Genomic DNA, 15,638 nt, shown 5'->3' on the forward strand with positions numbered 1-15,638 from the left:
TTAGCTAAATTTGAAGAAATTCCATCAAAGCGTTCCTGAGATATCGCGTCAACGAGCTTGAAAATGGCGGTCTTTTCTTGAGGTCACATTGACCTTGAACTTTGACCACCAAAATCTAATCAGTTCATCGTTGGTTGAGTCCAAGCGGAGGTTTGAGCGAAATTGTAAGAAATTCCGTGAAGGCGTTCGTGAGATATCGCGTTAACAAACATCGGACGTACGTACGGACAGACGACTTGAAGCCATAATGCTATCGCCGGCAGAGGCATAAAAACAGCATTAAGAGCTATTATGTTTACCTGGAACTCGAAGAAGCCACTCTTCAGAGCCTCCTTGTACATCATCTTGTCATAGTGCTGCTCTGCTTTCAGGATGCCTGCATTCATCTCACTGGACAGGACACAAAGCCCATTCAAGTCGGTCAGTTCAGTCAGTTTCATTGAAGCGACAATTCTTGTCCACCAAAACCAGGAAGCAGAGAAAAGCAACATTTTCCCTTCAGAAAAAGCTCCATAAAACAGCTCCAGCCTGCTGCACCGAGGCGACGCACTGTCAACCGGACTCCTGACACTCACTAAAAGCTGAAGGATTGTTTTCACCAGATGCTGGCCCTGAAGCCTTTCTGTAAGAAAGCCAGAACAGAGTCATCGCCATACCAACATGTTTCAATGCATTTCTATTTTTGTTTGAAGATGTTGGTTGTTATGGTTCGGGTTAGGCAAGTAAAGAAAATTGGTTAAGGTTAGGGTTAGGGCTTGAAAATGTTCAGCTCCGGGTGTGCTTGAGCTTCTGGCTTAATGGGTAAGGTGCTTGTATTTCAATCTGACAACTGTGGTTCGATTTCCCGTCAAATCATACACATTTTTAACACAAACTTTCTTATTTGAAAATGTTAAATTATGTTCCAAAGATTGCTTATTAGGGTTAGGCAAGTACAACAATTTGGTTAGGGTAAAGCTTAATTTATACTTATTAGAAAGTGTCGCTCAGCACATGGTCGCAGACGAAAAATAAAGTGTCGCTCATGTTGCTGCATTTATGCTTCTCTCCGCGGCGCAACGGTCACGTGACGCTATAGACAGAGGGAGGCAGAGAACTAGTGCAGACAGGCAAGAGAGGGAATGCTGTCAGTGAACCCACGTCGGAGGCAAGATGTAACTGCAGCCGCATATAACGACACAGAACCACACAATCACCTCCTCTCTCTCTGGGAAGTTGGTCACGGTGTTCTTTGTGATTTTCACGAAGTCATACATCAAGGACATGCTGATAAAAATACCGGGGACACGCTCATTAATTTCATTTCAGCGAAAACTAAAACAAGGAAGTCACGCGTGCCCGTCTATATAGCCAATCACACTTGCGCGACATTATGTGACGTAGTCAGCGACACTAGACATTTCACCAGGTAGCAGACGCTGCTCGCCGACACTTGAAAGTGTCGACTCAAGTCCTCATTTCTGTCGGCGACCGTTTCAAAAGTGTCGGCAGAGGAAGCATAAATTGGGCTTTAGGGTATGGGTTTGGTCGGTTAAATAAAAAACCTAACCCTCTTCAATCTTTTTTTACTTGCCTAACCCGAACCATAATAACCAACATCCTTAAAGGAGAATTTAGTTTCTTTTACACCCTGGACCTTATTTCTAGCTTTAAATATTGTAGGACAACCAGGCCTCCTTCAGCCAGAAGAATGGACCCTGGATAAACATGTCAATGTTTCCCAGGAAATATAGGATGACCCATCACCCCTCACAGTCACAAAAGTGTCAATTTGACATTGCCCAACAGGACAACCACCGTGGCCTTTCTCTTCCTTTCAGGGGCCTTATCTGCAAAACCACATCACAAACACACCACACACGAACAAACAGACGAACAAAACACACGAACAAACACACACACGTGCACGCACGGCAATCTTTTCCCCCAGTAGTGCTGGGTTCCAACAGTTATTAAATATATGTTCTGCTTATGGTGTCAGATTTGACGTTAAATACAATGCTAAAAAGAGTGTTGTCATGATCAGTAGAACAAAGGGAGACAGGGATCTCACTTTTCCTGCTTTTTATTTGTCAGAGAATGTTCTGTCTGTTTGTGATAAAACCTGTTTTGTAAGGCAGGAGTCTACACTTTTCAGGCCCTCCTTAGAAACCTAATGTACAAATGTATCGGCAGACAAAATGTGTCCCAGAATGCCATCATAGTACTGCTAACCAACCCTGTGTTTAGTGCTGTGAGATACAGTACAACTCACGAATGTGGTCCTATTGCTATAGGTGCATTCTATGATAGATCTTAACTCTTTCTTGTGTGTTTTATTTTTCTAAAGTGTTGTTCATGTATGTGTTTTTCTATGGACCTTGTGTTTGATAATAAAAGTTGATTGATTGATTGACACACACACACACACACACACACACACACACACACACACACACACACACACAGTGATGGGCAAGCTACTTGGAAAATGTAGTAAGCTAAGCTATCAGTTACTCTCAATTAAATATAGCTAAACTACATTGAAGCTATCCCCAGAGAAATGTAGCAAGCTAAGCTACGAGCAACATGGCAAAAGCAGCTTGCTACATCAAAGCTACTTTTTTCTCACATTGAATTAACTTCATGTAGAACAACTTTCAACCAAACAAATAGGCAGGTAAAAGAAAATATTTTGATTGTTTATTATATTATAAAACACACTGAAACTCTCACTGGCACAATATTCAAAAACAGACAATAAAACCTGAAAGTCTTCTTCATCACTGCCAGTGGCTCCCTCTGGCTCTGCCATCTTTCAAAGTTCGTTGCTGATGTGACTTCGCCAGCACATGACATATTTTGCCCTACCCTTAACCAATCGTCAGTCTTCATTGCCTAAATCCAACCCAGTCAGAGGCAGAGTAGTGCCAGGTCTTGCTGCAAGAGAGGCAAGGATGCTAAAAAGCAAGGATGAAACAACAACACTGTCTTGTTGTCCGTCATAATGGAACTGGAAGTGCTTTATTGGCTACACAGGCACACTTGACATATGCAATGTCTCCTCCTGTTTAATCCAAACCGCAGCAGAAATCTCCACTGCGTGCTTTGCTCATGGATTTTCTCTGGCGAGTAGCTTGTAGCTTTTGCGGGAAGCTACAAGCTACTTGGGTCTATAAATAGCTTAGCTACTGAAAAAGCTACTTGGTTCAAAAGTAGTGAAGCTACCACCAAGCTACTGAGAAATGTAGTTAAGCTATGTAGCTTCACTACTTGTAGCAAGCTACTGCCCAACACTGCACACACACACACACACACACACACACACACACACACACCCTGCCAGAAGGACATTGTGAGATGAAATGTAGAGATCCGTATGGAGAAGACTGAAGACATCTTTGATATGAATTGAATAAACATTAAGAGTCACAATGTGATGGTGTATAATGTTTTACATGCTTGATCCTGATTTGATTATCATGTTTATACATGTATGAAGCTACAGGGGTCATGTCTGGTTTATACATGTATGAAGCTACAGGGGTCATGTCTGGTTTATACATGGATGACGCTACAGTTATAATATATAAGTTATAAGCTATAATTGCATACACATAATTAATGCTATGAGTCATTAGTCATAAGACATCTCACAAATGCATATTTGCACTATGCAGAGACACATAACTAGCTTATCAAGCAGGAGATTTCTCCCCTTTGCTCTGGCCTTCAGAGGGCTCAGCATGACAATGGCCATGAGACAGGAACACTTGCTGATACAGACAGGAGCCCTGTAGGCTCCAAGTCAGGTCATCACCCCTCCTCTCTCTGTTTCTCTCTGCCTTCCTTTGCAGTATAAAGCGTGTGTCAAACTGTCAGTCATCACTGAATATTTGGACTCTGTACATTGATCAGATGGTACATTGAGATTCAGTCACTCCTATAATGAGGAGAATGTTATGGTTTTAAATATACTTTTATAAGACACTTCCAGGCTCTTGGTTTCCATTCATTTGGTTTATATAAGCTGTTATAATTATCATATAGCGGATGAGGAGTGGTCAAATTCCATTCTATAACAGGACATTTCTGATGGACTGAGTTAATGGTTTAACTCATTGAGTGCCATGGACGAGTATGTTCGTCATTTCGTTTAGTAACGTAGAGTGCCAAGGACGAGTATGTTCGTCAATTGCGTTTTTTGACGGTGGGACGTGGATCAAAGAATCAGGCATCTCCTGTACAAATATGGGAGCTATTGAAGGTGTATAACCTATTTTACGGACTCATTAGGTGGCGACAGTGCTCTCCAGATTACAGAAAGGTCCGGAAAACTGCAGGAAAAAGCCGTGATCAAAGAGAAACCGATGCATGCTGCAGCCAGAGCCATATACCGTAAATTCCGGACTATAAGCCGCACCGGTGTATAAGCCGCACCTGCAAAGTTGACTATTTTTTTCTTATATAAGCCGCACCGGACTATAAGCCGCGGGTGTTTTAATGGTATTTTTTTTTTTTATTGTGTTTTAATGTTTAATTAGGGTTCATGCACAGAGGGGATTGTCAGGAAAGAGATGGCTGTTTGAGGAAGCTCCCATTTATTAACATTTCAACAAAACAACATAACACAACACCACCTGTGTTGTTTTTTACAGTGCACACAGTGTCATACAGTGTCATACAGTGTGGTGAAAAGAGGGCAAGAGAGGAAATTAAAACTTATTATAGTTATATAGGATTTATAGTTAGAAAGAGTGCTAAAAAAGAGATTTTTTTTTTTTTTTTTTTTTGTGGAAAAAATCCATAGATAAGCCGCACCGTTATATAAGCCGCAGGGGCCAAAAAAGGCCAAAAAACGGGAAAAAAGGTGCGGCTTATAGTCCGGAATTTACGGTAGATGGCTCTGTCTGCAGCTGACGTCGGGCTGCGAACATCAGTCAATCCGCGCACACAACTGAGCTCCTCTGCATCTGTCTGTCTGTCTGCATATAGTTTCTCCACACGATTACCCGCCAGAAAGGCAGCACCCGACGCCGAAGGGCCAAACCTTTCCCTGCAGTCCCGTTTGGCATTTCCTTGTCGCGCTGGGAGCCGCCCGGCGCAAAAACGGAGGCTCCGAAAATAGACTGGGTGCGTGTGGGGAGGAGTTTGCAGCTGAGGGCGGGAGAGGGGGGTGGGGCACGCAGGCTCCACAGAACTACACCACGTCACTACATCAGAAAATATGAGCTAGCGTCAGTGAATGTGCTTGAAATGCTTCATTTCACAAAAGGCTGAATATCTCAGCTTATAATTTGAAACCTGTCTTTTTGCTCAAAACAGCCTATCTTCTCCGGCTCATAACTAAAGAACGGAAAATGGGATCAATAAACTTTTTTTTTGCAGATGATAGAAGAGAGTCTCCTCGTTCTTTGTGCGTGTTCGGTGTTTACATAGTAATATCACACAATATTCTGTGGGCCTCGAGAAATCACTGAAAACGCTCTGAAACTCTGGCACTGGGAGCTTCCGTTCTCCAAAAGTGGCTGGCACTCAATGAGTTAAAATACAAAATTAAAATACTATTTATAGATTTGCTTTTTTTATGCAATGCCTTTATGTTTTGGAACCTTTAATATTGTGTGGGATCAATATAATCTTCTGGTTGGCTACATCCATACATACCACCCCCCCTTAATGAACCCCTCCATCTACCTGTCAAAGACCCTGTCATTGAAAGTGTCAGCCGGTCCCGTCCTCAGGTTGTTCTGGTTGGCGATCATCTCCTTCACCCACTCCACCCAGGTGTAGAGGCGCAGGATGCCGGCGTCTGCCATGGTCTCTACAAAGTTGGCGTCCTCGACTGTGTCGCCCGCATCAGCCAGAGCCAGACGCATGCCTGAGAGGGACAGGAGAGGGGAGGGAGAGACAGGGAGAGGCAGGAGCAGGCAGGAGGCAGGGAGAGACAGGAGCGGGCAGGGAGAGACAGGAGCAGGCAGGGGGAGACAGGAGCGAGCAGAGAGACAGGAGAGGGAGAGACAGGAGAGGGCAGGGAGAGACAGGAGAGGACAGGAGAGGGCAGAGAGACAGGAGCGGGAGAGACAGGAGAGGGCAGAGAGACAGGAGAGGGAGAGACAGGAGAGGGCAGGGAGAGACAGGAGAGGACAGGGAGAGACAGGAGAGGGCAGGGAGAGACAGGAGAGGGCAGAGAGACAGGAGAGGGAGAGACAGGAGAGGGCAGGGAGAGACAGGAGAGGGCAGAGAGACAGGAGAGGGAGAGACAGGAGAGGGCAGGGAGAGACAGCAGAGGACAGGGAGAGACAGGAGAGGACAGGGAGAGACAGGAGAGGGCAGGGAGAGACAGGAGAGGGCAGGGAGAGACCGGAGAGGGCAGGGAGAGACAGGAGAGGGCAGGGAGAGACAGGAGAGGACAGGGAGAGACAGGAGAGGACAGGGAGAGACAGGAGAGGGCAGGGAGAGACAGGGAGAGACAGGAGAGGACAGGGAGAGACAGGAGAGGACAGGGAGAGACAGGAGAGGGCAGGGAGAGACAGGAGAGGGCAGGGAGAGACAGGGAGAGGGCAGGGAGAGACAGAAGAGGGCAGGGAGAGACAGGAGAGGACAGGGAGAGACAGGAGAGGGCAGGGAGAGACAGGAGAGGGCAGGGAGAGACAGGGAGAGACAGGAGCGGGTGTGGTCAGATGGCGGGATATGCTGTATGGCAGCGGTCACATTGTCAAACATGTAGATGAGCTAGCTTACATGTGCTATGGTTTGAGAGTTTACTCGCTGTTCCTCACAAGCATGAGTATTGTGGTGGATAACGTGTGTTGGACATGAACCTCCATCATCGATACACAAAACTTTGCATGGGTTTTCTACGGTAAATTTAGTATGCGCTAGATTGACATTGTTGCAAATAACTGGTTAGTTGACACTTCAGAACAATACACCTTGCAACATTGTCATCATAGCATGTCTAAAGACAGGGTAAGGTTAAAGGGTGTTTGAGTGTGTGCATCTCACTCAAACAAAACTGGGGACTTGGCCACCAGGCCGAGCCATCTACAACTGTATTACTGATCGGTGATTAACTCATTCCTGGCCATATACGTCTTTAACGTCTTATCAGGAGTTTGCCTCCCAGCCAAATACATGTTTGACGTGTTTTTGTTTTTATTCGTGCTTAGAGTAGTTCAAAGACTTCCCCAGCCTGTGACATGGTATCAGGTCCCTGCCCTCAAAGAAAAAGCCGACAACACGTGATCAAACTACCGCAGCTGTTGTTTTGAAATGGGGGAGGAGGAAAGAACAGAAAACGGAGAAACGCTGCTTTGTTGCAGAGTAGGAGAAACGCCATTGAAACGCGCCTCGGCGCGCTGCCCGAGCTGGTCGCCTTGCTGCAGGGCAGCGAACGCTGGATGAGTTGTTCGCGGTAGTCAAACCCGTGACCAACATGATCGATCCGGTTCCAGCGCCTGGTCCCAAACCCAAGCCGGACCCCGTTCCTGTGTCCCAGCCCGAACGAGACGAGACGGAGTCACAACTTTGTGAGGAGGAGGAGAACGAGGACAACACAGCAACAGACATGATTTCCCAGGAGGAGCCATTTTCCAGAGCACATTTGCGCCGTGCAAAGACCCGCCGGGATTACATTGAAAGTGACTATAGGCTCTTTCAAACACAGATCACACAAAATTGTAGTTCGGGAAGCCCGTAAAGCTTGGCAGCCTCGCCACAGAAATTGCTTTCACACAGAGCCAAGCAGCACGGCCACTTTCCCGTGCTGTGGTGTACTTTGACTCTCAGCCATCACAAAGCTCCCGGTCGTCTGAAGAGGAGATGGTCACACCGTCGCCAATTGTCCATGTCGAGGGCGAGGAAGACTGGACTCCAATGCGACAGGACCCTGATGATCTCGCGGTAAGGAGTAATTTTGTTGTTGATATATATGCATATTGTACAGACAGTACCAGTACCAGTACCAGCTTCACGCACAAAGTCCCAGTGATGATGTCATCACACTCACACAAAGTCCCAGTAATGATGTCATCTGTGTGTGTGTGTGTGTGTGTGTGTGAGACTACACTGTCTCTCTGCATTCTATGATCGTATAGTTTACTGAGTCACTAGTACACTACACTGTCTCTGTACTAAATGTGATTATATAGTTTACTGAGGATATGTTGCTTTTATTTCAGATGAGGAGCCGATTGTTGCACAACCCAGTGAGCCCACATCTCAGAATGAGGTCAGGACGGCCAAATCCCTGCCCATCTTTCGCCGAAGATTGAAAACTCCTTTTCTTTTTTTTTCAACTTTTTATTTTAGTTTTCAGTGAGTCCACCTTTGGAAAAAAAACTCACCTTTTCAAGCTCCACTTGAGTCCCTCCTGAACTAACCCTTTTGATGTAGCATCTTCCCCCCCCTTCTCCACCCCAAACCCCCTCCCCCATCTAGCATCTTCCCCCCCTTCTTCACCCCAAACCGCCCCCCCCCCAAAAAAAAACAAAACAAAAAAACAAACAAACCCATTGATGTTACCGTAAATTCCGGACTATAAGCCGCGGCTTTTTCCCCGTTTTTTGGCCCTGCGGCTTATATAACAGTGCGGCTTATCTATGGATTTTTTCAGAAAAAAAAAAAAAAAAAAATACAAATAAAATCTCTCTTTTTTAGCACTCTTTCTAACTATAAATCCACTTCTGTTTTAATTTCCTCTCTTGCCCTCTTTTCACCACACCGCGGACACTGTGCACTGTAAAAATAAACAAAGGTGGTGTTGTGTTATGTTGTTTTGTTGAAATGTTATGGTAATACGGTAAATGGGAGCTTCCTCAAACAGCCATCTCTTTCCCGACAATCCCCTCTGTGCGTGACCCCTTACATATGGTAATTACGGTAAGCAAACGGCCACTCGGTGACCTCCAAAATCGATGGATTTTACAGGTTACACAGCTTCATCAGCACATTTTATGTGCATTGCTTTGCTGCTTGTTTTTTCGATTATTTTATATATAATCTAACATCATGCTTCAAAAGATGGAGAACTGGCTGTGTTACGACGATGGCGGCGAGAAGAAGAAGGAAAGAAGGAAATCGAGCAGCAGCACGTAACCTTGGCATCAGGGTGTTGACACAGAGAGCAGACGGCCGAGGTGTGTCCACCGTTCAGATCCGACTGAAGGCCAAAACAGTCGCCACCGAAATGAAAATTGAACATTTTAGAGGTGGACCATCCTGGTGTTTCAGATTTATGAGACGAAAGGGACTGTCCGTCAGGGCGCGGACGACTGTGTGTCAGCAACTCCCTCCCGACTACCAGGAGAAAATTACAAACTTCGGCGAATTCACACAAAGAAAGATCAAGGAATATTCCATCGGACCGGAGCAGATCATAAATATGGATGAAGTGCCTTTGACGTTCGACCTGCCTCTCACTAGGACTGTTAACAAGAAAGGTGAATCGTCCATCACGTTGAGAACCACAGGTCACGAGAGAACGAATTTCACTTGTGTTCTTGGCTGCACAGCATCTGGAGTAAAGCTCCCGCCGATGGTGATTTTTAAGCGTCTCACAATGCCAAAAGAAAAGATCCCCAGCGGGATATGCTTGTTTTGTTGAAATGTTAATAAATGGGAGCTTCCCCAAACAGCCATCTCTTTCCCGACATTCCTCTCTGTGCACGAACCCTTACATATGGTAATTAAACATCAAAACACCCACGGCTTATAGTCCGGTGCGGCTTATATATGTAAAAAAACAGTCAATTTTGGTGCTGCGGCTTATATACCGGTGCGCCTTATAGTCCGGAATTTACGGTACTCTACTGCTGCAAAGGTGTATCTGTGTAGATGATGTTCCACAGTTGATTCCACTAATGTTGACAATGTGACATTGTAAGTCGCTTTGGATAAAAGTGTCTGCTAAATGACGAAATGTAATGTAATGTAAAGAGACACACATGGGCCCCGCGCACACTCACTCACACTGAGTAAACCCTATTGTTGAATGTAAAAAAAGCACTTCATGTATATACTGTATATATATATATATATATTTTTTGTCATTTGTGTCATAACGAATAGTATTTACATGTCTGATGTCAATACAGTTCAAAATAAAAGAATTGAGAGCGAGTTCTGCCTGAGATTGTGTCCTTTACAAAAATGCCTTTTTCTCCAATTTCTCTTCTCAGAGAGACCTTTTTGGTGAAAACAGGGTGTATATAAATGGCTATAAGTAGAGTACACAACATGCTAAAAGCTCACTTTTTTTCCCTGGTGAACCCAGAGACGTACATCTTCATTTTGAGGTATTGCAAATCACTTTGGTGCGAATAGATAATTTACTGTGGGTCTTGAAAGATGACCAACAATTATGAAAATCTTTGGCCTGAGCTAAATATTGGCAGTCCTAAACTGGCCATGAATGAGTTAATGACCTCATCAGTGATCTTATAGCAGCATGAGCTGTGACTGGTCTACATAAAATATTAAGCTCATACAAGGTCTTAGATGATGTCACACCGATGACATCACTGATGCTCGAGTGACATCACCGATTACATTATCACTGATGACATCATCACAGATGAAATTGCAATTGCTCAAGCGGCATCACTATTCAAGATCATCGCTGACATCACCAATGACAACTGCTCGAGTGACATCATCACTGACATCATCACCGATGAGATCAGAATTGCTGGCTACTCCAGATGATGATGATGTCACAGACAATATGCATAGACATTGCTACATCAGTGGCTAAACACAGAAGTTAACACAGAACAGAGAAGTCACGTGTGAACACAGTGAGAGCATGTATTCGGTTCTTAAATTTAGTATAAATTGCCATCAGTGATATTAGGGCTGGGCGATATGACGATATATTTCGTCTGGACGATAGAAAATGTATTTCATGATGCTCTATCATTTATATCGTTGTGTTGCAAATCACACTCTTTACGGCAATATTGTCCGTCATTTGGATGACGCTGTGCTTTCTTCATTCTGTTTTCTTTTTACTCACGTCCACAGTCCACACACGCACCCATATTTGTGTGTCCTCCTAACATTAAACCTGGCAAAACATCTCCCATCTCATCATCCCAAGGAAATCCATTGAGGAGCCGACAACAAAATGTCTATGGTTAGCATTAGCTTATAGCTTTCCCTGGGTTTAAGAGTTGTGGAACTGGACTGAACTATAGGCTAAATCACTTTTATTCTACCCGTTTTGCTCTAATGTAATCTTTGAAAATCGAACTGGTGGTGTGGTTCAGTTTGTGTTTCATTCTACTGCCCTGCAACTAATTATCATTATTTGTGTTGTAAAGAATAGCCATGCTTATCTGTATTCTAAATGCATGTATCCTTGGTGAGGTTTGACAACATTTTAACTGGTTTAACTGCTACATAAATAAATTGCCATGTTGTCATTTTATATCAACTATAAATTGTAAATTGAATTTACAGAAAATGTGCTATATCGTGATGTATATCGTTATCGGGATATGAAATGACCTATATCGGGATATAGGATTTTGGTCATATCGCCCAGCCCCTAAGTGATATCTTAAATCAATGATGATGTCACAATGACAATGTCCGTGAACCGATGTCACTTAGGCCGTGGCCACACTGATCCGTCAGAAAATGAACAGAATTATAAAATGGATGGATATATGTTACATGTAAGCTACTTGTACAGCAGCTTGTAAGCACCTTGTTCTTGTTCTCCTTTATAGTACTCAGTTGTTTTTATGATATTTTATGATTTATGATATCCTAGTTGACATATCCACCACGACCTTGAGTTCATATTTCGTTCCCTTCCATGTTTCATGTTTTGGAATGACAATAAATATCCTTGAACCTTGAACCTTGAACTTGAAGACTATAAACTGAGAGAAGAAAGCTGGCGTTAGCTAGTTGTTAGCTCTGTGCGCTACGTTACTTATGTGGCAATAAAATGCCACTGAATGACCAGTTTGATATAACGGTCAACCAGTTTGAGTCATGCTCTTTCCATAAAGCCCACCAGCTTTGATATCTGTTGGCTAGTCGTTGATATTTATAACAACATGTGTCTCTAAAATAGCGTTTTTTTCTATGGGGGCAGACTGTGATGGCGGCAACTTCCGGTCCTCCATTTCCGCTCTGAGAACAGACCGTCCAACCAATCCGTCCATCCAAAAAAAATTCAGCCCCCTTGTATGTAAATGTATGCAAATTTGTTGGAGATGTACGCTTCATGACTGCTCCATGGACAGACGGACAGCTGTCTTGAAAATGAATGGAAGTGCACAGAGAAATGAATGCAAACAGACACCATGGATCAGTGTGGCCACCCCCTTATGCATAGACATTGTGACATCATCAGTACACCGATTATGTCATAGACATTGTGACATCATCAGTGATGTTATAAATCCTTCCATGCAGAGGTTATAAATTGGAGGACTCTTGCTCAGCCCTTCCTCCTATTGATAGCTGTTGCACAAACTGTCAACATTGCTCTCGGTGTTGTCATCTAACTGACAATTATATAGCTACCGGTAACTAAATATTAATTACAAGTAAGACAATAAGTGTGTGGACAATGTCGAGCCGGGCTCTGCGGTTGCTCAAAGGGAGGCGGAAGCGGGGTCAGGAGGCTCTGAACCTCGGGGAGCTAACTTTAGATGACTGTCCAGAGGAGCAGGCTGAGCTAACTTTAGATGACTGTCCAGAGGAGCAGGCTGACACAGCGGCTAATGTTAGTCTCCAGTCAAACAAGAACAGCAAATTCCGAAAAGCAAAGAACAAGGCTCAGAAAGACCTGAGTAACATTTATGAGATCATATGTGATGCAGGGAAATTGTCAGCTGATGAAGATTCAGAGAAGCCAGGTGGGAGTGAAGATGCTGCTGACATGGGGGAGAATGACAACAGAGACATTGAGAAGACTGGTCAAAAGCGAGAAGAAAAGTGTGCAAAGTGTTTGCCTGCAGACAACGTTAAAAAGAAGAAAAAGAAGAATCCAAAAGTGACCTCAGAAAATAGACAGGATGATGTGGGAATTGATGACATTGATGCATTGCAGGAGACCCTAGAGCAATCCAATGGTCTGATGTTGCAGAATGAGGGTTGTGGTGGATCAGACAGTAGGCCTGTGATATATGTGGAGCACAGAAATCTGAATCCAGAGACTGAGCTTAAGAGGTATTTTGGTGCTCGGGCTGTTCTCAGAGATCACAGACCACAACAGAGACAGAGGCAGTTTCATCGTGGCACCTGGATGACCATTCTTAAAGACACCTGGCCTCGCTTCAGCCGCCCAGGAATCTCAATGACCCTCCTCCATTCAAAGGACGGTCAGCAGTACTTCACCTTTGAGCATAATCGGGACTACCAAAAGGTACAGTTCAAGTTCCTGGATGCAGTGGACTCCATGGATCCCAACAACATTGTGACTGTGCTGCAGATAAATCCCTATCACATTGATTCCCTGCTGCAACTCTCTGATGTCTGTCGCATACAGGAGGACCAGGAGATGGCCAGAGACCTCATTGAGAGGGCCTTGTACAGCTTTGAAAATGCTTTTCACCCATTATTCAGTCTGACCTCAGGGACCTGCAGGCTTGAATACCTCCGACCAGAGAACAGGGCATTTTATTTGGCCCTTTATAAGCACGTGATGTTCCTGGAGAAGAGAGGATGCCCACGGACGGCGCTGGAGTTCTGCAGACTGATCCTCAGTTTGGACCCAGACTCTGATCCGCTCTGCATGCTGCTGCTCATTGATTTCCTGACAATGCGCTCCAGAGAGTACCGGTCTCTCCTCCGCTTATACCATGACTGGGAGGAGCACAGAAATCTGTCCCAGCTGCCAAACTTTGCATTCTCCAGTGCACTTAGCCATTTCCATCTCAGCCAGCGAGAAGACATGGATCCTGTGGAAAGTGATAAGCAAAGACGCGAGGCTGACCTGATGCTGCAGAACGCTCTCATCATGTACCCTGGAGCGTTGATGCCTTTATTGGATCTGTGTAATGTGCAGCCGGATGACAGAGTCTCCTCACATGCCTTCTTTGGCCCAAAGAGTCAGATGGGACAGTCGCCTGGCCTGGCCGAGCTAATTGGACTGTATGTGGGGCGGACCCACGTCCTGTGGAGAGAGGGAGGGGTAATGCTCTGGCTGGAAGAGTGTGTGAAGCAGGTGTTGCATCGAGTCGATACTAATGACCCTCTGGTGGAGGACTCCCAAAACAAGAGAAAGCAAAGGTACCGGAGTGCCCCGCGGAACATCCATCGCCACATTTTGCTGTCTGAGATCAAAGAAGCCACCTCCACCCTGCCTCTAGAGGTGACAGCTCAGCCTGTGATGGGCTTCGACCCTCTCCCCCCACTGGACTCTGTGACATCCTACACTCGACCAGAGAGGCAGCACATAGGCGCCACCAATGAGAGTACATTGTCGCTGTTTTTCCGTTCTTTGCTGCCAAACTTCAATCTCCAGGGTGGACAGAGGGAGGGGGACAACAATTTGGAAGTGGCTCGAGTCGGTCGGGAGCTGAACCAGGAGATGAATCGTCTAATGGTGGCAATGAGGGACATGCTGGCCAACATCCAGTTTCAAGAGCCACCAAGAGAGGACAACCATGACAGAGATGATGAGGAGGAGAACTGAGAGAAGAGCGGGACAGAAATAGTAGGGGTGGGAATCACAAGTTTGATAAAGATACGATATTATATCGTTTCATTGGACAATGATCGGATATTTACCGATATCAAAAAATTTGCCACGATACGATTTCGATATGATTCGATTGAGGGGGTTGCGATTGATATTAGATGATATGCGTTGACTTATATCCGAGAGGGGAGCGAATAGCCTCTCCTTTTTTCTTGCGTGCTTGCCATGCGCTTGGGCGGAAATGGTGAGGCCAACAAGTCAAGTTGAAGTCTACATTCATGCCTGTCCAGACCATGGATGTATTAAAATAACTGGATAGGGGACGAGCCATGCCCACCCATGCATTCGGACGGAGGCTGCTCACTGGCGCATGAAGCCATCATGGGGGATTTTTCTTCCTGGTTTTACTTCCTGACCATGCGGCCCAAGGCAAAGTGCGCATGTGTGCCATGACGTATTCCATGACGTCTCCCACCCCTCCCACCCATGGATGTATTAAAAGAAGAAAATACACCCATATACGGCTCTTAGTGGCTTCTGAAGAAAAAATTACCCCATAAAAAATAATTTGATCATTAAAGGGATAGTTCGGTTTGTTTGAAGTGGGGTCCTATCAGCTAGTTGCATACACTAACTGAAATAGGTACAGTGTTCTGGGCGCTGAGCGCACCGTTTATCGAGACCCAGCACTCCAAGCAACAGCCTCCACAGCTCTGTCTCTCTAGTACAGGGGGCCAAGAACTAAAATGTAATTTAGCCACCTAAAACAACGCCCACCTAAACAAATCGATATCAGTGTACATGTACGCTCTATTTTGACAATTTTCAGCGCTTTACTTTACCGTCAAACAGCCCTCTCATTCGGCACTATTTCCTCCTAACCGTAGAACTACCGACTACCGTATTCCTCCGCTAAACGCTTGCACAGAGCATAGAGCCGTGGTTTACAAAACATGAAGGCTTAGAAGAGAGACAAAACACTGACTTACTTTAG

At 45.0% G+C, this 15,638-nt stretch overlaps 1 protein-coding gene and 1 pseudogene across 2 annotated transcripts in view; one reads left to right on the forward strand and one right to left on the reverse strand.

The window, feature by feature from the left end:
* The window catches only part of lars1b (leucyl-tRNA synthetase 1b), a 168,785-nt gene that overhangs the window by 79,529 nt on the left and 73,618 nt on the right, over positions 1–15,638 (reverse strand). The window contains 2 exon segments of the mRNA XM_083640958.1: positions 300–390; positions 5,677–5,860. Of these exon segments, the coding sequence (XP_083497084.1) occupies positions 300–390; positions 5,677–5,860 (275 nt within the window).
* Positions 12,569–14,638, forward strand: LOC310778839 (ribosome quality control complex subunit TCF25 pseudogene; annotated as a pseudogene). The gene has a single exon. The product of its transcript is annotated as a ribosome quality control complex subunit TCF25 pseudogene (transcript).

This window comes from Poromitra crassiceps, assembly GCF_964638095.1.
Source record: "Poromitra crassiceps genome assembly, chromosome: 1".
Classification (NCBI taxonomy): domain Eukaryota; kingdom Metazoa; phylum Chordata; class Actinopteri; order Beryciformes; family Melamphaidae; genus Poromitra; species Poromitra crassiceps.